The 23327-nt window shown below is 47.1% G+C and overlaps 1 protein-coding gene across 4 annotated transcripts in view; it reads left to right on the top strand.

The window, feature by feature from the left end:
* LOC119405249 (pikachurin) overlaps window positions 1–22912 on the top strand; it is a 277626-nt gene extending 254714 nt beyond the window's left edge. For all 4 annotated transcript variants that reach the window (XM_049419240.1, XM_049419239.1, XM_037672059.2 and 1 more), the window contains 8 exons: window positions 379–571; window positions 4187–4312; window positions 8407–8644; window positions 11029–11257; window positions 13437–13617; window positions 17931–18009; window positions 18807–19159; window positions 21752–22912. In XM_049419240.1, coding sequence (XP_049275197.1) covers window positions 379–571; window positions 4187–4312; window positions 8407–8644; window positions 11029–11257; window positions 13437–13617; window positions 17931–18009; window positions 18807–19159; window positions 21752–21900 — 1548 coding nt within the window. In that variant the 3' untranslated portion in view covers window positions 21901–22912. The remainder of the gene's footprint in view (window positions 1–378; window positions 572–4186; window positions 4313–8406; window positions 8645–11028; window positions 11258–13436; window positions 13618–17930; window positions 18010–18806; window positions 19160–21751) is intronic.
* The last annotated feature ends 415 nt before the right edge of the window (window positions 22913–23327 follow it).

The following is a 23327-nucleotide window of genomic DNA, read 5'->3' as shown; positions in this document are numbered from 1 at the left end:
TCCCTCCCTCCCCTCCTCAAGTGTAAAAAAAAAAAAAGGATAGCAAACTATACATAGTCCAGTTAACATTCCTGCCTTTCACGTATGGCTTTTTTTTTTCTCAAGAAATCGGACTGAATGACAAATTGTTACTGTTCGCAGACAATGTTGGTGTGTAGCACTTGTACCGGCTATAGTGATAACATTTTAGTGTCGTCACAGACTCTTCTTGTTCTCTGTTACACCCACTTTCCCCTTCCCAAGTGTAGGGTAGAAAACCGGAGACTTCCTCTGGTTAACCTCCCTGTCTTTCTTTTATCTTTCATTTTCTCTCTCTACTGCGACGCTGACACCCGTGAGCCCCATACAACGTGTACGGCGTTTGCCTTGATTTGCCAGGGTCTCTTCTCGAGGATAACGCTGCGGCTCAACGTCTACCTCGGCGGGTCTCCCAACGCCAGCCTCGCTGCCGGCAGGTTGGGCGTCAGAGAAGGATTAGTGGGCTGCATTCGACATCTGGAGATTAACGGGCGCCGCTACGACTTCCGGTCCACGTCATTACGAGGCGACGCCATCGAGGGCCTCGACGTTGGTACGTGTGCGCTTGCTTGCTGGCTCCTCGTGGTTAACGTAACGCAATGCGAAGAAAACAAAGGGTACAGGAAAGGGCGTCTTCCTGTGCGCTCTTGTTTTCTTCGCCCTGCTTTGCGTCATTGCTTTTTGCACAGTATGAACCAACTAGCCCAACAATATGTTTTAATATGGATAGCGTTTGCAGGTGAGGTGGACCTGGAAAAACGAAAACAAGTTCACACGGTCTCTTAAGCATTCGCCTAAGGCGACACGACTTCTTGCTTGGTGTTGCACTACCTGCGTGATCCGCCAACCTTTCAACAAGCAAAGATGTGGTGAGATTACGTCATCATCCGATGTATTTACGTCATGATGACGTCGTAAATTATGGCAGTCTGCGATGTGACCCACCTACCTGACCTTGTCCTAGCGATGACGCCATCGTTCGGATAAGGTCACGTGGGCTTTTGGCGAGGCGTTGTGAAACTTTTGCGAGACCTTACGATGTCTTCAGGTCTGTAAATATCTCGTGGACTTGATCGCGAACATAAACACTTGGAGGGAAACACTAAAGGGGAACAATAGGTTAGTTTAGACTGACAAATTATACCCTGAAAGCTCTAGTGTCGTTAACGTCACCACCATAGGTTTATTAATAGATGAGATGATCAATGTCAAAAATTTTACCTTTAAATTTTCCGCCGAAATCTCGGAAGGTGACGTCACGGTCACCAAAGCATTTTTTGCGTATTCCGGCCTCATTGCCTCAACGAAAGTTTCTGAAACTTGGTATGTTAATTAAGTCTCTGGTTGCCTGAGAAGTCAACGTAATTCATTTTTACTGATCAGGAGCTACGTAGGTCCTAGTGGACGCCGTCAAAATTTGTGACGTCACGGCGACTGGCGCGGGAACTTCAAGGTGGCGTCACCCCCCGCATTTTCTTTTTGCGCGTTTTCTAGATTACCAAGCGTCTTCTGGCAGCAAGGGTGGTGTTCCTGTTACCTTGAAAGAATAATTTACAAAATACGAGAAAAATCTTTTTTCTCTTTAGTGTCCTTCTAAGGACACTAAAGCGCCTGTCCTGTGTGGTCCTCCTTCTCGTGTCTTTGTCTTGCTGCGATGTTTAACAATGAAGTTAAACCAACTAGCACAATTTTGCACACTGTTGCCTTCTAAGGCTTTCGCCATAAAAGTTCGTTATGATGTGTCGAAAGCCCTGCGACAGTACTCAAACATCGCCCAATGTCGCACAACCTCCAACAATGAAATGTGTGCAACACCGTAAAACGCTTCCTTTAAGTGTGCTCACCCGGAACTCCTGGCGAAGTGACTTCAGGTGATGTATTCCACAAAAGTGAGTTTCATGCCGACCATCGAGCGAATGAATGAAGAGCCGGCAATGTGTGAGCTCCGTTTCGTCTCCCAGTGTGCGCCATATTAACAGTGTAATCATACACATGCACAACCGTGTCACAGAATAAATTGATTGATTTCATTTGTTCATGAGCGTTGCACGGTAAAAGTAATATATAAGAGGGTTTGCACCTGTAGTCTGACGAACACTGACCAATGAGCCTAAGCGTGGCAGACATTTGCCGTCAATTCCAAACGATGTTCAAGGTACACTAACGAGCGAAATTAGAATTGTTCAGCGAAGCCAAAAAATGGACACGAAAGCAAACACACATTATACACTATTGGGCAAAAACTGAATGACGTAATTACGCTTTACAGTGCAGCCCCACACGGACTATCTGTGAAGGAAAAAAAAAATAGGATGAGTCTGGATACTTTTATTTTTACTTGCAAATAATAATAAATATTGCAATGTTAGAATTGATATCTTCCGTACTTACGACTACCACAGCTGAGACAGGACCTAACCGCGATGAAGGTATTCCTGCATTATTAACAAAAGGTAGTGAAAACGGAACGTACGAGATCGCAGGGAATGTTAAAAGGACACTAAAGAGCAAAATGATTTTTCTCACATTAGTAAAGTACTCTTTACGATGCCAAAAACACTATGCTTGCTGCGAGAAGACGCGCAAAAACAAAATGTGGGTGGCGACGCCACCCAGAGTTTTCGCACTATTCGCCGTGACGTCACATGTGTTGACGGCGCCTACTAGGGACTACGTAGTTCCGAATCGGTAAAACAATCGGCCAACGTACGATAAATACACCTTGAAATCAGTGAGATCACGGGGGGGGGGGGGGGAGATTTCGGCGCGAAATTAAAAAAATGAATCTTTGAACTTCATTTTTTCGTTTATTAATAAACCTAGGATGGCGAAATTAACGACATTAGAGTTCTGAGAGCACAATTTATTGATGTAAACCGATTCATTTTTTTTCTTTTATTGCGATAGCAATTATATGGACAGTCTCGGCTGGATTTTGCCGTCGCCGTCGCCGTCGCCGCCGTCATGCACCGTATATGTATAAGTATGTATATATATATAAAGGCCCCCAAGAAAAATAACTCAGAAAAATGCTTCCGAAGCGCGGAATCGAACCAGGGACCTCTTGCCCCGCAGCGAGCGGCGCTATCCACTACGCCACGAAACGCAGATCCTCCACGTAGCTAACGGCGAGCGTTATATACACACCATTTAGCGCTGGACGGACTCAGAGACAGCAGGCGATAATAAGCGTTTCTTCATTACCAGCGAGGTGGCGCTAGGAGCCCGACGGGCGCATTTAAAAGTCGTCGGCGAGCTCGCTCGCTTCTTCTTATATTTGCGCATGGGAGAAGCTTGCCCTTCCGCTGTCTGCTCGCGCGGTTTTCTCGTGGCGAGGGGTAGAGGAATGTTTCACGCTTTCACCGTGATGTCCGCGCTCATGTTACGGCGCGTACGAATGTCACTCGAGCTCAGGGACGCCGCCAAATGAACAAACAGAAGATGAGCGCGCGAACTATCAAGTGTCACAGCTCGACAATTGAAGCACGCTAGTTTCCTTCGCTGCTTCGGCCGCCTTTGCAACAGAAGCGCTGTTCAAACTGAGACTATCCATTGGCGAGCATCACTTCGTATAGCATTAGTTCCTTGCTATCGCATTCATTGCTTCGCCCTTGCGGCGAAACTGTGACTTTTTTTAGTGTCCCTTTAATGACGAAGGGAACACACTGTGCCATAGATAACTTGCCAGAAACCAATAAAACGTGATAGAGGGAGCTGAGAAAAATGCCGAGATGCGTGGAATAGAGAAGAGTAATAATAAAGATAGGTTGAGAATAATGGGGTACCCGCTAAAGCTAATGTAGGGTAATTTTTTCCCGTGAGAAAAAAAATATTGTTTTTTTACTATTGTGGGGAGACATTTTCTTGCCACACCTATTATTATTATTATCGTAATAGCGTACCTTCCGGGAAGGTAAATGCATTTGACAGTTCGACCTCACCTATGATGGAGGGTAATGCTCGCCTTCTATGTCTTTTCGCTCTTTATAGTCTCCACTCACTTTTCATTCTGTAAGGTAGCAAATCGGACACTCGTCTGGTTAACCTCCCTGCCTGTCCTCTTTTTCTCTCCCTGTGACAGTTTCCATCCGAGAAGGCGATGGCGACTTGCCATACCTTACCTTACTGGAATTACGTTGACTGGTTTTTGTTTGCTTGCTCACTGCAGACGAATGTGGCGGCGACGGATGCAGCGGAGTGAGCTGTCAAAATGGCGGCCAGTGCATCGCCAACGGAGTGGAACAGGGTGTATGCCTCTGTGCCTTGGGCTTCGCGGGAGCCTCGTGTGAAACACGTGAGTATCCACACTGGACGTTTTAATCATGGAATGGTTTCGTACCGGTTATTACGCTTCGCTGCTTGCAGTTTTGTCACGCAGTGAAGACACCTAAACACATGTAGGCATACGTACCAAATCGGCAACGCAGCCGGGGATGACAGTGGGCTAGGCAGGGTGGTTAACATTAAGAAGATTGCGGCCACAGTGTGAAATCGACTCGCGCAGGACGGCGTAAATTGGTGTCCACTTGTGTTGAGGATTGGGTGAATCCGAATATCATCGGTTAAAACGAAATCTGCAGTGGAAGCTCTCGCGACGCCTTACCGGCAGAAGTGAAGCCAGAGTTTGCCTACCGTTATTCTTGGAAACCTACTTCAATATACCTTTCGTACGCGGGAACTCTGTAGAGCTCTTCCATAGTAGAGTAGAGAGTACTCTGAATCGTGTACTATTTGTTCCAAACACAGGCATGCTCTTTTCGGGTGGTGCCCGCTTAGAGATCGTGCGGTTTTGATCCGCTAATGTAAATGCTAGGTTAATTATAAAAGAAAATATCGTTGTTCTCGACGACAGTAACGTATCGATATGGGTATAGATGACGTCATCACCGATAAAATTCGCGAAGACTTACTTAGAAACCCAGTAACAAAGACACACTTTGAATAGTATCTGTCCGGAAAAAAATGCCAAAATAAACTCGTAAGGCGTGCGCGGAAAATGCTAACGTTTTATCGCGCCTTTACTAAGATGGCGCCCGAGGCCACCATGTTTTGGTGGCCACCACGGTGTCCACGGCTTCGCGCTTGAGCAGTTCTCTTTAAACTTCCTTGGGTACAGCGAAGCAAAGAAAAAGGAAGAAACAGCCCAGCCGGCTGAACGAGGGTGATTAAGAAATCGTGTTTCCATAGCAGGAACAAAGACTGGGGCTCCAACACACGTTCTTCCAGACCTGGCTATGGAATCCGCTTCAACTTTTTCTCGCGTAAGTTACGTTGCTTTTTCAAGAAAAGGAACAGCATAGCAAGGCCTGGCTGCACTTGTGGGAGCGCCTATTTTTTTGTACCTGCACAGCGAATACGATTTATCAATCAGTTCAACCGTATATGAAATGTTGATAGGTGCAATATTCTGTCGTCGTGGCGTTTGGGCGATATTGTTGGATGGTTTCGTGTGACTATATTTCTGGTAGCACGAATAGCTGACACAGGTTTGCCGCAGTGTTGGGAACTGCGCCTCAGACGTTGCTTCAACGTTATGGCAGCATCAACAACATTGCGAATGTTGCGAGAACGTTGCCATGCAATCTGCTAATAAAACAAGTTGTAAGTCACCACTGTACTCCTTTATTTGGCTGACTCAGCTCTTCCATCCTTTTTCTTGTGGCGCTGTACCAGTTTGAGAGGGATAAATTGGAGAGCATCAGGAGAGGCGTTCGTCCTGATATTGACATGCAAGAGACTGAAAAAATGCCAGAAGAAGGGATTTTGCTGGCCTTCTCTAACATTCGGGAGTCTCGTCAACAAGACAAGTACACCAGAGGAACTGTTTTTCATCCTGGCCACGAAGTTGTAACCATTCCTCACGCTAATTGGGTTGCTTCATCACGAATTCGCTCCATACAACTCATTAATATAATGTTTTGTTAACGGCATTGTTTGGGTAGACGCATCGCTGTTTTGCTTATTACGTTCGGGCATAATCAGTGTGATCAGTCTTATTTCTGCTTTCGTGACTCTCTCACATGTCCAGGCTCTCTTGTCTCGATAGTAGTGCCTCTAGCGTGTGCGAGTCGAAAGACGCAATAGAAAATACGTAGGCAGCTTTACACGACATCTGCGAATGCCACTGTCAATGAAAGTGGTAAAAGGGCATCACCAAATTTAATGCCTGCTAGTCTGTTCAAAGCTGTTTCTCGGCCCAACGGTCTTTCAAGAACAGAAGACTCGCACGTATGCAACTTAATTTCATTGATTACTTCATTGATTGATCAAATAAATTTACGGGTGGTTTGTAATTACCCAAATTTTCTTATTCTGTAGCTGCCACTGTACTTCACGCAGCTAATTGAGTAATCAATTACACGTTACACGTTAGGCACTCAGTTCCTGGAAGGAGCTGTCTAAAACATTTCCGGTTGTTTCTTTCAGAAATGTCATACGAAAATGACCACGGAATTACTTCATGTTAACTGTTTACTTGTACGCAATTCTCCTTCCAAGTTCTACTTGCTTGGTTATTTATTTGCGTCTGCTGCAGCTCTTAGCACTTTTGTTCCATTTCGCTAACAGTGTCTTTTCAGTATTTCCTTCGACCATTCTTCGTAGTTCTTTTTTATGGCATACAGCGGTCGATCTCCTCAGCACATTTATGTATACTGCTGGACAAGATTATCTTTCGATGTGTCATAGAATTTCGCGAAACAATAACATTTTAAGGACTCTCCCGCATGGTCTCAGAGAGGGTCCCGGCACTGTAACACAACTGACAGAATTTGTTAGGCGTATCAGCAGCTCCTTACACATCGGCGACCAGGTTTACGCTTTTTTTATAGACTTCGCTAATGCCTTTGACACTGTCTCAAACACGAAACTAAAGCACAAGCTGCTCGCTACACTAAAAATGCATCCTTGGTTGGTTGTATATCAGTCTTTCTTTCCCAGCGTTCACAATATGTACGTTCAAACTCTACGACTCAACTTTGATGCCTGTTTCATCAGGAGTCCCGCAGGGTTCAGTACTGGGACCTCTTCTGTTCCAGCTGTATACGTATATCGTACCATGAAATCTCCAAGTGGTCATGAAATTCAGAACAATACCTTCACTGACTTCTGTAGCTAGTCCGAAGCACGGCGAACGAATGTGAGGTTTTCCGACGCCGTCTCCATGTCATTTAGGTGACGCTCATGCCTGTTCTTTGTTTCCTATACCTTTATGAATACTACTTTGCATAGAGTGTTCGAATTCAAGCATAATTTTATAGCCTGCTAACACACGATTCGTCACCTGCAACAAGGTCCTTAAAAGTCTAGGTTAGCTATATCGTACGCCGCGTATGGCTGTTCAAGAAAGAAAACTTCTAACATATAAATATCCCGTTTGTCCCGCCCTCGAATATGGTCTCGTATGGAATCCATACAGACACTGTGATATATAAAGGGTAGCATAGGCGAGAAGCAAAGCAGTGCATTCTGTTCGTAGGCGTCTAATTTACTTTCCAGCTGGCCTCGCTACTCTTGCTAAGCGTCACCGTCTTTAATGCATCCAATTCCTTTGCGAGTTAATCAGTTCTCCTCATCCCTCTTCTCTTGATAACTATTTGACGTTCTCCAAACATTCATCAACAATTAGTCATCACGCCCTGAATATCTCAACGTTTGTCACCCGCCACTACTCCTTTAAACAGCTTTTTCCCGTCAACAGTAGAAGCGTGAAATTAATTACGACGGAAGATCCGAGCACTGTCATTGAAAGTATTCACCCAAGCTTGCGTACTAGCGTTAGTATGTCTGTTCATCCCACTCCTGGAACAGCCTCATTGAAGTTCCGGTATATATAAATAATCAAAGAAATGTGCGCGTGGTCTTGGCTAAATCGCTTTCTCGGTATTGTGGCAGAGTAATTAACCGCTTGCGACAGGCATTGTCATCGACCCTTCATAAATCAGTGAAATTAGTACGATTTGCTGCCAAGGTTCGTGTATTTTATATTCTAAACAATTTGCTATTAAAATGTAGTTGGTTGTCTAATTACTGTACAGTTGGTCATGCCATGTCATCAGGAGTCATCAAGCAAGCTGTTTCACCCAGAATTAATATATCAGAAGCTTAAGCAACAAGCATGTTTAGTTACCATTATATCAGTGTTCGTTGTCTCTTTATTATCGCTTGTGCATGGAAATGGCAAATGTAGGTCGCGTGTAGAAATGTACATGCCGTGTCGCAAATTGTTAATACATCTGACGTAACTGTTCGTTTTAGTGTGTCTTGAAGGGTTTGTAGAGCCATGCTTCTTACTGCGCTGGCCCAGTGTCCGTAATACAAAAAGGTGGGAGAGAGGGGCTGCAAAGCATTACCATCAATTCTCTTTTTTTTCCTTTCTTGTCCCTGCAGCTGTGGAGATCGTGGTGCCATCATTCAATGGCTCGTCGTACCTCCGGTTCCCCGGACTGGGCAACGACCATCTGTCGTTCCTGGATGTCCAACTGGTCATGAAGCCGTTGTCGCCGCACGGCGTCTTCTTCTACAACGGGGCCAAGATGGACGGCACGGGTGATTTCGTGTCGCTCCAGATGGCCGACGGACACGTCGAATTCCGCTTCGACCTCTCTACTGGCACCGCAGTAATGAGGTAAAGTAGTGCTTGATATTATGTCAACGCTGTCGAAATGACAAAACGAAGACCAATGGAAGATAGCTAAAGAGAAAAAATACCCACAACAGTCAAATTCTTTAGTAACGAAGACCAACGTACCTTCTCATGTTTCCCATAACGTGTCTAAGCGGGGCAAGTTTGGAGGCTCGCATGCGCTGTATACGGCGTAAAAACTTTCGCTCGTAGTACACTTATTCGCGCAGGACAGTGTCTGTACCATAGTCGCCTATCTTCATGCCTTTCTTTTGTCTTTCCCGTTACCAACACGACGAGTAGCAGGCTAGAAACCCGCTTTCCAGGTCGACCTCCCCTCCTTTTTTCTTCACTAAACATCTTCCTCATGAAGGTGTCGAACCGTCATGCTCGCAATACAGGCGGGACGTAATGAGCCCTTTATCAAACAGGTCATTACCCTTCAACGTCATTCGCTGTAGAGCCCTTTCCATCGTTTCCCCTAGGGACATTCACTCTTTATCGTTCCGACCCCCCTTGCACGTTTAAGCACGCGCGGCTAAGCGTCCGGCGAAATGGGGAAGCTGGGGTTCAGCCGATGGCGGGTGATTGAACCTTTAGGGTATCCTGGTAGAGGCAACACACCCCTTTGGCCCGTGGTTCAGGTAGGCGGCCCACGAAAGACTAGAAACACGTCAGCAGAATTTAATTGTGCGCAAAAACACGTGTGATTTAGCTCTTGTTGATGGGGGTACACTGCCCGACTGGTTACCTATCGTTACGCCTTAGCGGTAGTGGTTCCTCCTGGAGTATAAAAAGACTATTTTTGTGTACAATAAAATTTAGCGGAAGTCTGGCGTTGTTAGGGTCTCTGTATCCGTCCGTGTCCTGCTGGCTAATATGATGTTACTTATGTATAACCAAAACCAACTAGCCCAGCTGTCTGCGCTTAGGAAATTGGCAGTCGCCTCTTTTCCTATTCACCCCCTCCATCTTACTCGTTCTCTCTGACCTCAATTCATTGCTGTCGATAGCAATGGCGTAAGTCCTGAAAAATTATAAGGGGGACAAATATGTATTGTTTTTATAAATATAGGTTTTATTTTCGAATTACATAAAATTATAATCGTGCTTTGATTGCAAGCGAAAAAAAAAACAAGCATGGGCGTTGGCGCCGGGCCAGGGAAAACAGCACTGAGTAGCGAATCGCATAAGTGCACGTGGCATGGTGAAGTTAGTCTGTAAGTGACACTCATAGTTAGGCTCAATATTAAGGAGAACTAACAGACAATAACGCCAAGGAAAGTATAGGGGGTGTGATCTGTAGTATTTAGAATATAAATGTGAAGCAAGTAAAGTGGACGAAAAAATGACTTGCCGCCGGCAGGGACCGAACCTGCGACCTTCGAATAACGCGTCCGATGCTCTACCACTGAGCTACGGCGGCGGTCATCCTCCCGTCCACTTTGTGGGGTATATATGTTGATTTAAACCTAGGAGTGTTAGTCAGCGCCAATCGCAGCCATGGCGGCGAGTGTGGAACACTCTTTTTTTGCCTATTGGCGTCACCTGCCGGCGGCAAGTCATTTTTTCGTCCACTTTACTTTCTTCACATTTATATTCTAAATACTACAGATCACACCCCCTATACTTTCCTTGGCGTTATTGTCTGTTAGTTCTCCTTAATATTGTGTCTAACAAAGATAAAACGAGCCCTTGAACATCATCTCCTTTCCTTCATTCATAGCAAGGGTCTCGTCCTGGCAGACTTGATGCCTTCAGGTAGTATGCGAGGGATTATTGGTCAGCTGCCAGCTCGTAAAAAGATCACGTGCCACGTGACGCCAATAGGCAAAAAAAGAGTGTTCCACACTCGCCGCCATGGCTGCGATTGGCGCTGACTAACACTCCTAGGTTTAAATCAACATATATACCCCACAAAGTGGACGGGAGGATGACCGCCGCCGTAGCTCAGTGGTAGAGCATCGGACGCGTTATTCGAAGGTCGCAGGTTCGGTCCCTGCCGGCGGCAAGTCATTTTTTCGTCCACTTTACTTTCTTCACATTTATATTCTAAATACTACAGATCACACCCCCTATACTTTCCTTGGCGTTATTGTCTGTTAGTTCTCCTTAATATTGTGTCTAACAAAGATAAAACGAGCCCTTGAACATCATCTCCTTTCCTTCATTCATAGTTAGGCTGTAGCATATATCGAGCTGATGTGTCATTGGAGTTAAACCATCTAATCAAAATATTGGCAGTTTATTTCTTATAACTCGTAAAGGTACAGCTTTTGTTTAACATCAGCTGTCCCCCCAGCGTGAACACAAGGGAGGTCAGGGTGTTCCTGACCGCCGCATGATTTGCGCCACTGGTTGGGAGCATTGGGCTTACACCACTGCAGGAGTCCCTTCCCGGTGGCCCTGGGCGAGTGGCACATGGTCAAGGCGTCCCGCACCGGTCGACTGGGAACCCTGATGATTGACGGACAACCCAGGGTGGAGGCCCACTCACCGGGCGCATTCACACAACTGTCGCTTCCGCTGAACCTGTACCTGGGCGGTGTGCCTGACCCCAAGGAGACGGCGGTCGGCGCCGACGTCATGCAGTCCTTCGTTGGTTGTGTACAAAGGGTGAGCGTGCTTTATGAATTGCCACCGTATAGCGAAATAAGGAACAACAATATGCAGGTTGAAAATAAAAGAAGCGTTTAAAGGTTACACTGAACAGCAAAACGATATTTCTCATGTTAGTGAACGACTGTTCCGCAATACGAAAATCACCACGCTTGTCGTGAGGAGACGTTTCGCTAGCGAAAAAACGCGCAAAAAGAAAATGTGGGTGCCTACGCCACGTTGAAATTCCCACAGTAAACGTCGGGACGTCATAGATTTTGGTGGCATGTAGTAGGCGCTACGAAATTCCTAATCAGTAAAAATAAGACAGATTGTTCTCTCATGCGGCCAGAGACATAAAATGCCTAATTACAATGAATGTCGTTGAGCTAATATCGCCGAAATATTAAAAAAAAAACTTACTTCGAAATCCGTGACGCCACGCGCGGATATTTTAGCGCCAAATTTAAACGTGAACCTTTCACGCTGAGTTTCACCTGCATTAGTATCCCTATGATGATGAAATTAACGAAATTAGTGTTCTAAGAGTGTGATTTATCAATATAAAACGATCGATTACGCCACATTAGTATCTATTAATTGAAAATCGTCAATGCATGTGCATAATTGAATGAAGATTTCAAAGCTGCGAACATATTTCGAATGTCTCGTTTAGAAAGGAAGTAATGACAGATTTCCAGGGGCGTAGCCAGAAATTTTTTTCGGGGGGGGGGGGGGGGTTCAACCATACTTTATGTATATTCGTGTGTGTGTTTGTATGTGTGCGTGCCTATGTACGCAAGCAAAACCGAAAAATTTCGGGGGGGGGGGGGGTTTGAGCCCCCCCAACCCCCCCTTGGCTACGCCCCTGCAGATTTCGCCATTGTAATTGCGTAATTTCCTACGGGTCGTTATGGCAACTTACAACACAAAAACGTACTTTTCAGAGCTACGTAGCTCTTCTAAAAGGCCCACCCCACAGTGTAAAGCATATATACTAGATGTTCAAACATCTATCACTGATAATGGTCAAACTTGGAAGGCAAAAAGTACTTCCAGTAACTAGCTGGTACTTAGAAAATAATTACTATTGCACCAAGGTTGTGAAAAAAAAAAGCTTTAGCCTGTAGTTCAGTTTCTGCAGAAAAGCAGGATATCAACTTTGTTGAAATCTGTTCTAGAAACTCCCTCAAAACTTCCGTAAGGCGGAGGCACGTCACAAAAGTAACAGAGCCGAGAGAATCGCGTTCGAAGTTTTGATAACATCTGTAATTCTATCCATGAAGTCTGTAAGAAAAAGGAAGGCTATTGTGCCGTAGCATAATTTGTGCTATAAATGCTTCGAAATTATGATTTCCGAAAAATTGACATTACTAAAAATGTTCTGCTGTTTTCAGACACAGATGTGTTGCACATCTGTGTAACTGTCGTTGCTGAAAAGTCCCGACAATAGATTTCGTTCTTAACAGGGCGTTCATTTTCAACTAGTGGCATTTGGATAGCAAGGAGAAATTCGGTCGAAACTGTGCACTACAAGAAGCTTTGCCTGCCAGCGTCTTGAAGACGTTATCTTCCTTCGCATTTTCCACGAACATTCTGTACCGAGATATGAAAAAAGAACGGCTGCACTGTGTTGATGCATCCTCGATCAAATGGTCGAGTTTTTCATCAAACCTTTACTTTTTCTCACTCACCTAGGTAGTCTATCTCAAACACAAAAGAAATCAACTTCGAGCGTCATATGCAGGTCACGGCCCGGCCACGGTGGGCTAGTGGCGCTCGACTGCTGACCCGAAGGTCGCGGGATCGAATCCCGGCCGCGGCGGCTGCGTTTTGATTGAGCCCGAAAATGTTTGAGGCCCGTGCACTTAGGTTTAGGTGCACGTTAAAGAACCCCAGGTGGTCGAAATTTCCGGAGCCCTCCACTACGGCGTCTCTCATAATCGTATCGTGGTTTTCGGACGTTAAACCCCCAGATATTATTATTACAGATACAGGCTACGACGCTCACGCTCGTACTTCGATTTCCTGCAGTAGCGATTAGGCACGTTTTGATATAGTGTGTTGTTAGCTGTACGATTGCATTCTTGTCAATGTGATTAGCCAATGTATTGTAAAGGCACATAAATAGTTGTGTAAGGTTAGGCTTGGTTCTACACGCCTCTACAATGTTTACGTGCATTCGCGTCGCATCTAGCTGACCATCAACAACCGGCCCGTGCGATTGATGCAAGAGGCCCTGTCTGGGGTAAACGTGGCCAACTGCGTCCATCCTTGCGTCACGGGTCCCTGTTACAACGGCGGCGCCTGTCAGCCGCGCATGGATCTGTACGCCTGCCACTGCAAGCTCGGCTACGCCGGATCGAACTGCCAGAACGGTACGTGTGCTTTTCCAGTAGGTGTCTTAAGTGGCGTTTTGTAAGTACGCACATTTGTGCAACAAGGATAGCGATTACTGTCGAGTGGCTGCGATTTGACTGGCTCCATGATGGGCCGCAGAAGCAGGAAAAATTGGGGTTCTGGTTCCGTAGGGTATGTGGTACATTGGTTAAGTTCATTGATGTCCTCACTTTATATAAGTCGGTGTACAAAAAGACTGTCCGAAACCTCGGGGGCAAACTGACCTATCGAAGCCTTAAGTGACGCAACGTAACTTACCAGTTGCGGCGGATGAGTTCATGGTGCATTCGTTTAGAAGGCATTTGGAAGTTGCGACAAGTCACCGGATGCGAAATTACAGTTACTGCAACAATGTGTACTGTTTGCTCCATAAGGTTCTCTAAAAAAGTGCTCAGGAGTACGCGCTGTAGTATTTGGCAGAAGGTCGGCGCCACTTTTCTCGAAACGTCCTTCCAAAAAAAAGGAAGTGGCCTAGGCGCCTTACGAAAAGAGCCCGTGAATGGGACGTTCCGCGGTGTAAAACAAAACGCGAAATTTCTGTGATTTCTCCGTGATTCTATATGTTCCAAGCTGGGTATGTCTGTATTTTACAGTGGTCGCACTTATTTCGTGTAAGCCTCAGAAACACGTGGGACGGACAAGAGGCAGTATGTAGTGTGGTGTTGGAGGTTCATGCTGCGCCCCAGTGCACGTGCTTTCTGGTCATGTACTGTGTACTTGCGACTTTTCACCCAAGGTTAGAAACCATCGCGAAAAAAAGAAACAGAAAGACGCTTTTCAACGATGGGTGAATTTTAAGCGGTTGATTCCTCGCTGCGTCTGAGTGCACGTGCTTGCCGTTACGGGCTGTGTAACTGTGAATTACCATGTTTCAGGGGCGGCTTGCACGCTGATTTTCATGGGAGCGGAAGTTCACCCATGGTTGGGAAGCATTGCGTAAAAAAAAAAGCGCGTAATGTTTCCCAACCATGGGTCAATTTTACGCCACTGGTGGAAGTCTGGCGTGCGAGCCGCCCCTGTCTTCAAATCGTGTACGGGAAGTAGGAAATGCAAAAAAGAAAGCGACAGGCACCTGCCACTAGATGCCCGGGGGGCCAGCGAGATTTGACGGTGTGCCGAAAAAAGGCACGGCGTCGTCAAATCATGTCCCCCACACTCCAGTGGCCCAGTGCAGCCTCAGCCCGCAATCCTTCACGCGGAATCGAACCTCGGCCCGCAGAGTGTGAGCTCGACACCCTGCACACTAGGCCACAGTAGTGGCACGGTATGCTCGGTTCGCGGCAGCTACATATGCGTGCGGTATCGACGTACGATTTGAGCTGTAAAACAGAGATGGCGCTGATACGATAACACGCTGTGAGCTATGTATTGCGGGTACGCCTCGCGCACTGCTTCTGCAGCCTTCCCTTATCTTCGCATCCTCGCTTAGGAAATCGAAAGGCGCGCCCTTTCCCTCCTTCTGGTCGTTTTCGTTCGGGCTTAGCGCGACCGTCTCCATGGCAACCCAAAGCGATAGCGGTGGTGATTGTGTGGCGAAGAGCGAAAACTCGCGCAGTGGGAAGCGGCTGTCCGTTCGTGGGCATATGCGCGTGCATTGAATGAATTCACAGGGCGTTGATTCAGTGGTATTTCGTACGAATAGCTACTGATGCCGTTTCCGTTCACATGCTGTTGCCTGGACCTGTAATAATACCAATAACTGTGGCGGTTTTACCGCCCCAAAATCATGACACGATTGTGAGGGACGTCGTAGTGGTGCGCTACGGAAATTTCTACCTCCTTGTGTTCTATAGCGTAAACCTAAATAAGTGGGTCTCTCGCATTTGACCTCAATCGAAATGCGGCTGCCACGGCCGGGATTCGATCCTGCGACCTTTGGGTCAGCAGGTCGAGCATCATAACCATAAGGCCGCCGTGGCGGGTGGCCTGGACTGGCTGTTCGTTTGTTAGCCGCGTGAGGCTCTTCATGCTGAAAGCACGGCGGACTTACATGGCGAAATGTAGTACGAACAGCTTGCTAGAAAAGAAACATACGTTAACACTATTCAGTCGTGAAGCATCTCACGTGTACGCGTCATCCGGAGGAGAGCGGTTAGTTCTGATGCGACGCGATGATTTCGAACAGATGTACTGCTGCAGAAACATCCGTTAGTTCTGATGCGACGGGATGATTTGGAAGACTGCTGCAGAAACATCCGTGGGAGAGCCGTTAGTTCTGATGCGACGGGATGATTTCGAAGACTGCTGCAGAAACATCCGTGGGAGAGCCGTTAGTTCCGATGCGACGCGACCATTTCGAAGAGATGTACTGCTGCAGAAACATTTTCGATGCGATGTTGTATAAGCGCGTCCGGTATATGTCATACGGGTACTGCGGGGTCAGCTGCCTCGCTGTAGTAAGCAAATGATCCAGTTGAGCAAAGGATTGGAAGCGCTGAAGAAGACATGCAAATTGGGCGAGGTTCCATGGCAGTAATATAAAACAGCGCTTTCTTAAACACGAGACGAAGGAAGAAAAGGCACGCATGGCGCTGAATTTGCAACTGGTTTAATGGGAAAACGACATGTACTTTTTCGAAGGCAAGCGCGCATGCTCATTGTGAGAGATCACTCAACCCGTAAGGCAAAGCCTCGTGTGAGCTCCCTAGTCACCAATGGTTAACAGGCCAATTTCCTTCGAAGATAATGCGAGGGAAGGTTGCCTAACGCAATCACTTGCTTTCCTTGATATGTCGAATGCCTTAGCTACTTCTCTTGCGTAGCTGTCATTAGGAACGAACAAGATTTTTGTTTCAACAAGAAACGGCACACACTTCAACTCTAAAGAGTGCCTGGACAAGTTAGTTCATTTCTGTTGTGATGAATTCTTGTGATCAAGAAGCCTCACTCTAACGCACCGGCCTGTTTGCCCTATGTATGTAAGGCCGCATGACTAAGGTATCTGGTACATAACAGCGATTTTGCGCTGAACGAACTTGCTACATGTTTTATTAGGCAGCCTGAGCTTCTTCCCGATGCCTCTATCTTCCTTTGAACTGCGGCTGCCACCTTGGCCACTTTATTAGGAGCAGAGAACAGCACATTAACACCATACCTGGCTCCTACTTTCCGAAACTTGTGGGAAAGAGAATGCACGTAAGGCATTACGGCTAGCTTTCGATTACGGTCATCCATATTACTGCGCTGCTCTAGGTTGCGTTTTGACGGTTTCAATGTTCTCATTATTCTACTCACACATTCAACAAGAACAGAGTCTTTGAAACCGGCTTCCTTGCAGCGATGCACCTGGGTCTCTAGGCTAGTACTCATCTTGGGAGCAGAAGACATTCTACTGCCATTCCTAGGCAGCCAGAGAACACACTGTTCCTTTCGAGTTTGGAGTGAGAAGACCTGTGGCTCAGCAGTAGCATTTAATGTGTACTTAGCGATTTCATCTGCGTTCGGAACATTATACGGATCTGTCACATTTAGTGCAGACAAATATTTGTTAAGGTCCGTGGAAACAACTAGTTGCCACGTGTTATGCTCGGACAGAATTGCCCCGAAGAGAATACCGCGTTCGTGAGTTTCGGCCGCAAAGAAGATCTCAAGTACCGATAGCTCACAACTTTTCACCTTCTTCGCAAGGCCTTCTAAATTCGATTGCAACAGCAGCGCCACTGCCTTTCGTTTGACTAGGGACGGATTCACCGTGACAGGCCGAGAATTACTAAATCGCGGGCCTTCTCGGCGTAGAGTTCCTCAGGCAAGACAACAAAGAAGGCTTCTTTGTCCAATTGGACTGCGCGTAAACGTTTGTCACATAGATATTGAACCAGGGAATGAAACAGTTTGCTTTGTCCCTTAGACGAACCAGTTGCAAGTTCAGTGCCGTGTGTGTCTCTTCTTCCTTCGTATCGTGTTTAAGAAAGCGCTGCCTGTTACTGTGATGTCTCTGGCGCAAACTTCGAACGCAAGTGCTCGAAATTCGTGACACATTTGCATGGAAATGTGACGTTGCCGAACAGAACCAACCATCGTGGAGATGCAGGGTGTCGACAATTCATTAATAACGTGTACTTCTAGTTCGGACCGTATGGTGTGTCATTGACAGAAGCGTGATGCATTCCTTTCGTGATACTTCCGTACATGCCATGGGTGGCACATTCGTCATACGTAGCGTCGCATATGTATCGCGTAGTTCGTAATGCAGGCACTGCAGTTACGAACTACACGATGTTGCTTGTGTAGTATGCAGTAGAACAATGTGATCAATTGTGTGTTCATGAACACTTGCGGGTGACCTTTGCAGAGGTGAAGGAGGCCATCGCAGAACCGATGATGGGTGGAGCCAGCTACCTTCATTACACTTCGGATGACATCATGCGAAGGTACGTTCCGACGCATACCGCTTCCTGTTGAACGCATGGTGCTATGGCAGTGCGCTATTCTCGTGCTAGAGGAATTGCGGTGTTCGTTTAAGTACGGAACGTGACCGTCTTCCTGGCAGTCATTAATGCGGCGCAGCTGGGCTACCTTTCGCAGCATGTGGAGTGAATTACGTACAGTTCGCTGGGAATTCCGTTGCATAAGCTGCGCCGTTAGGTAGACCGACGGAGAGCTTAGCAGTGGTGTCGTGCATGCGGGGGGGGGGGGTCTCTGGCGTCTTTCGCGAATGATACTGCTGCTCCGTGGGAGCAGCAGTATCATAATGTGCATGCGTATAGGAATATGGCATGCACATTACGGTTGTCAGTGATGAGACTTACACGCAAATCATTAGCAGTGATTGTACTGTCCCTATCGAAAATTCTCATATGACGCGTATGCCTCGTATCCAATAATCTCGTATGAACACATATGAATCATATGTGTTCTCGTATGATCATACGAGATTATTGGATATGTGTCATACGTGTCATATGAGAATTTTCGACAGGGGTGTCTCAATACCTGGCTAAGATTACTAGCGGGAAGTGCGGAAATGAAGGGCCCTTCTTTCGATTCCTCAGTCGTTACTTACGTGTATTTCCTCACTTCCGTGCTTTGCGTTGCTATGACAGTTCGCTATGACGGAAAAGGTGTGGGATAACATCGCACATGCGTGCTATGTTATGTGCTAGTGTTAGCGCGTACATATATTCACCACCATTCAGAGCTGCGACATATGTCTGCTTGGGAACCCCAGGATACGTGGCGACCAGCTCGACGTGATCCTAGCCTTCCGGTCGTTCTCGAGTCACGGCCTACTGTTCTGGGCCGGGGACTCCAGCCAACAGAACCGGGGCACCCTCTACTCGCCATCGGACTACCTGTCCTTGGGGCTGGAGAAGGGTCTACTGACCTTACGATTCAACCTGGGTTCCGGCGAGGCGCAGCTCTGCTGGAACACTACGCGGGTCGATGACGGACGCTGGCATCGTGCAGCTCTGAGCCGGAGCCGTCAGCTGGCAACGCTGGGCCTGGACGGGACATCACCCGTGGCGGTGACGTCACCGGGACGACTGAGGCAGCTCAACGTGCGCAGCGGACTGTACATCGGTGAGTTCGCTCATATTACCATACAGTGATTTACGGTTGCTTCAGGTCGTTTATTTCACGAAGGCCTGATTACTGATTACTAGTGGAACTTGGTGTGCCTTCTGATGTGTAGCAGCAATGGTAGTGAGGTGAATGGTCTGGTGGTCGCCATCGCGTGAACCCGGATGTGATCTGTAGCAGCTCGTCCTGCGTATGAAAAGAACCCATAGCAGTTAGACACGTTCCAGAACAGGCTTAGTATGGAGTTCTCACGCATATCTGGCACTGACCACACTCATATATATGACGGAGAGTTGCGTGTCGCGGTTAGTGGCACTGGCGGGCAGTTCTCGCTTACCTCCGAAACGAGGACTGTGTAAGTAAGTGGCAAATGACACTGTACTGGTAGAAACGCGTGCGTTATGCGGTAACATGACGTGTACGCACAGCCAGTATGTGGCATGCACTCTACAGCTTGTTTCCCGTGGAGGTTGCACAACGTTGTACAATAGTGTAATGCAGGTAGTAATGGGACACGCACATTTTTGTGTGTTCTACGCCATTACTGAAACGGAATTCGCAGCGCCTTCAATTTTACGAAGCCCGTCCTCATTGCGACTGAACAACACAAGTGACCTTACAACAGGCGTGGTTCATTTAAGCGACGTAGTTGGGAAAGTCAACGCAATGCGTAAGGATGACTTTGGCAATTATGCGTTGCTCTTTCCGTTCACACCATTGTGAGAACAGAAGGGAACACTTCACGTATGAGAAAACGTATCACAGATGCACATTGAGTAGCAACAGTTACTTTTAAGGGCTCGTTTTTGTTTCTTTGTTAGACACCGTAATAATGAGAACGAACAGACAGCAGGATGTTATTTGTAGTAATTAGAAATAAATGTGAAGAAAGTAAAGTGGACGGAAAGATAACTTGCCGCCGGCAGGGACCGAACTTGCGACCTTCGAATAACGCATCCGATGCTCTACCACTGAGCTACGGCGGCGGTCATCTCCCCGTCCACTTTATAGGGTATATATGTAGATTGAAACTTAGGAGTGTCAGTCACGGTGGCGAGTGTGGAACACTCTTTTCTCTGCCTTTTTGGCGTCACGTAGCACATGATCTATTTACGAGCAGGCAGCTGACCAATAATCCCTCGCATACTACCTGAAGGCATCATGTCTGCCAGAACGAGACCCTCGCTATGAATAGGAAAGAAGATTCCTTTTAAGGGCTCGTTTTTTTTTTTCTTTGTTAGACACAATATTAATGAGAACTAACAGACAGCAATGCCAAGGAAAGTATAGGGGGTGTTATTTGCAGTAATTAGAATATAAATGTGAATAAAGTAAAGTGGGCGAAAAGATAACTTGCCGCCGGCAGGGACCGAACCTGCGACCTTCGAATAACGCGTCCGATGCTCTACCACTGAGCTACGGCGGCTTTCCTTGGCATTGCTGTCTGTTAGTTCTCATTACTATTGTGCAGTTGGTGATGCTGTTTTGCGAAGAATTCAACCAACGCTGTCAGTGCCATTTCGCACTATACATAAGCAGTGTGGACAACCGAAGTTTCGATTTGCACAGTTCTGAACGGAGACACAGCCAGTGGCAAAGAGGCCGTTCTATTGCAATTGGTGTAGTACAAATCGATCTCTGATGTCGAGGAACATTAAAATAAGGAACGTCACTTTCTGTGAATATTGATGCATATTCGTGCGACGAGACACATTTAGTGGGAACGGTACTGTGTCACTGCAATGAATGATGTTCCTGTCATCCACGCATCGTGTTGAACACTGTCCCTACAATGTATGTGTACGTCAGTACTGCTCAGGCGCAGCACGACGGTGACATTGATACACTGAACGCGAACCTCTTCGAGGCCAGATAGGGGCAGTGTCGTAATAATGGGAACGCGAATAACCGCATGTCATTGCAGTTACGAATGACCGGCAGTAAGTCCCATCGGCTGGGTTTCAAAGGGACACTAAAGCGAAACAATGAATTGGTTTAGATTCATAACGTGTGCTCGGAGAAACCAAGTTTAAAGTTTGATTTTTTAAATTTGGCGCCGAACTTTGTAATTAGTGACGTAAAATATTTGAAAGAGCATTTAAGGTAGTTTGGCACCACTGGCTCGACGAAATTTCCACAAATTCGTTATGCCAAGTCTCTAGCCCCCTCAGAGGACAATGTACTTTGATTTAACCGATTAGGAACTACGTAGGGCCAAGCAGGCGGCGTCAAAAATATGTGATGTCACGGCAAATGGTGCGGGAATTCTAAGGTGGCGTCGCCACCTGTATTTTCCTCTTACGCGTTTTCTCGCAGCAAGAATGGTGTTTTTGGTATCGTGGAAGACTACTTCACCAATGCGAAAAAAATCGTTTCGCTCTTTAGCGTCCCTTTAAACTTCACTGTCGATCCGTGCGGTTGCCATTAATAAACAGCGGTTGTACTGCCTAGGCGCTACGTATGACGGGATATGTACCGTGGTGTCTTCATACTGCGTACATCGGAACCACTGATGAATGGTGTGTCGCCCTTATCATTTTCATCATTTCGATGGCGGTTTCGTTCACGCATCCTTTCTCCTGGTCAATGCAGGTGGCATCGGCGACGTTACCCACGTGACCAGAGGGCGCTACAAGTCCGGCTTGGTCGGTTGTGTTGCGAATCTCACCCTCGCCGGAGACTACCACGTGCGACTCGTGTCACACGCTGCCACGGGCATCAACGTACAACCCTGCCTTTGAGCAGGAGGCGGCGCACCGCACGTACCGCTGCCTGCAGAAGTTACGACGAGGCTCAGAGAACGGCGTTCCAGGGTAACCCCAGAGATCCGTTGTGCCCGCACCTTCGTTTGGCCACTAGGACTGGTACTTCACGTGAGCGCTCTCCAGAAGAGCAACGCGGCAGTAGCAGGCAGATGAATCGTCGTATAGCGACAGCCAAGGGATGACTGGCCTGTCCGAATTGCGACGTACGCACCGAAAGTCAAACGCTATGACAGCATTGCGCGCCGTACCACTCATGTAGGAACCCCACTAGTCCACATACATAGACTGCCCCCTTCGTTCCATGACGCGCCAAGAGCAATCTCTCGATTGCCAGATTCCCCGGGGACCATTAACGAGCGACGCTGGGGTTGCCCTGGATGCGAGGTAGACGACGAAACAAAAGCTCGGAAAGTATGGATGACACGTGCGGAAATTCTGGATCTGCCTGCCACGGAGACAGCTTTTCCGACGTCTAGAAACTACGCAAGTGCCCACACCACCATTATAGCCCCACTGTTACCCGCGACATCACAAAGTATGGCCACAAGCAGTCGGACGTTACGTGACAATGTCGTCCGATGTACCGTCGTGGCATGGACTCTTGTTGAGTTGGCCCGAATAGACGTGTGTAGTGCTTTAATTAACCCAATGGATTGTGTGTCGCCGTATATATCCCCGCCGAACAATGCGGGGGCCACTACGACACCCGACAGCTTTGCTACGTCTTCAAGCATGCAAACAAGGGACTGCCACCGACAATGACTAGTGATGTACTGTGGAATGCGTGTGAACAGCCGAAAGCATGCGTTACGGCATGGTGTACACTTGATCATCCTTACACGGTTACAGCTAATGTTTCAGCGCCTTGTCTCATTCCTGTAGGTGTACAATCACAGCACACGGTAATTCGCTGCAACGTGCGGATGTGCATTGCAGGACGGCTATCCTTCGTTCCTGAAATTGCAAATTGGTGACGAATTCGGTAGGAGACACTATTCATATTTGGCAGGCTTACTAACGCGTTCGGAAAGCGCCAACCGGATGCCAGTAGCACAGAACGTGTGAGACAAGGCGAGCATGTGTGTGTGTTGCTTAATTGTGCTTGTACGAATGCCTCGTAGCAACCACGCCTGCTTATGTAAGACCTCTAGTTCAAACCGGCATAGTATCGTTCATGAATAACGTATGGCTACGCTCTAACGTCGCGGCAGAACGCGCATGCGTTCCTACACAGCTGCGAGCTTCAGGAGAGGATCGCTGCTCTACGTGAATTCCATGTACGAGCGTACGGTAATCTGTTCCGCTTTAAATTCGTAGAGTATGTAGAATGCACTCTAGCGACAAAGCTTCACCATGAAACATGCAAGGGAGGTCTCCGATCTGGATTGTTACATTTCGCATGT

The sequence above is a fragment of the Rhipicephalus sanguineus genome, chromosome 9, assembly GCF_013339695.2.
Source record: "Rhipicephalus sanguineus isolate Rsan-2018 chromosome 9, BIME_Rsan_1.4, whole genome shotgun sequence".
Taxonomy (NCBI): domain Eukaryota; kingdom Metazoa; phylum Arthropoda; class Arachnida; order Ixodida; family Ixodidae; genus Rhipicephalus; species Rhipicephalus sanguineus.
Note: the sequence above shows the minus strand (reverse complement) of the source record. Positions and strands in the feature narration are given on the sequence as shown.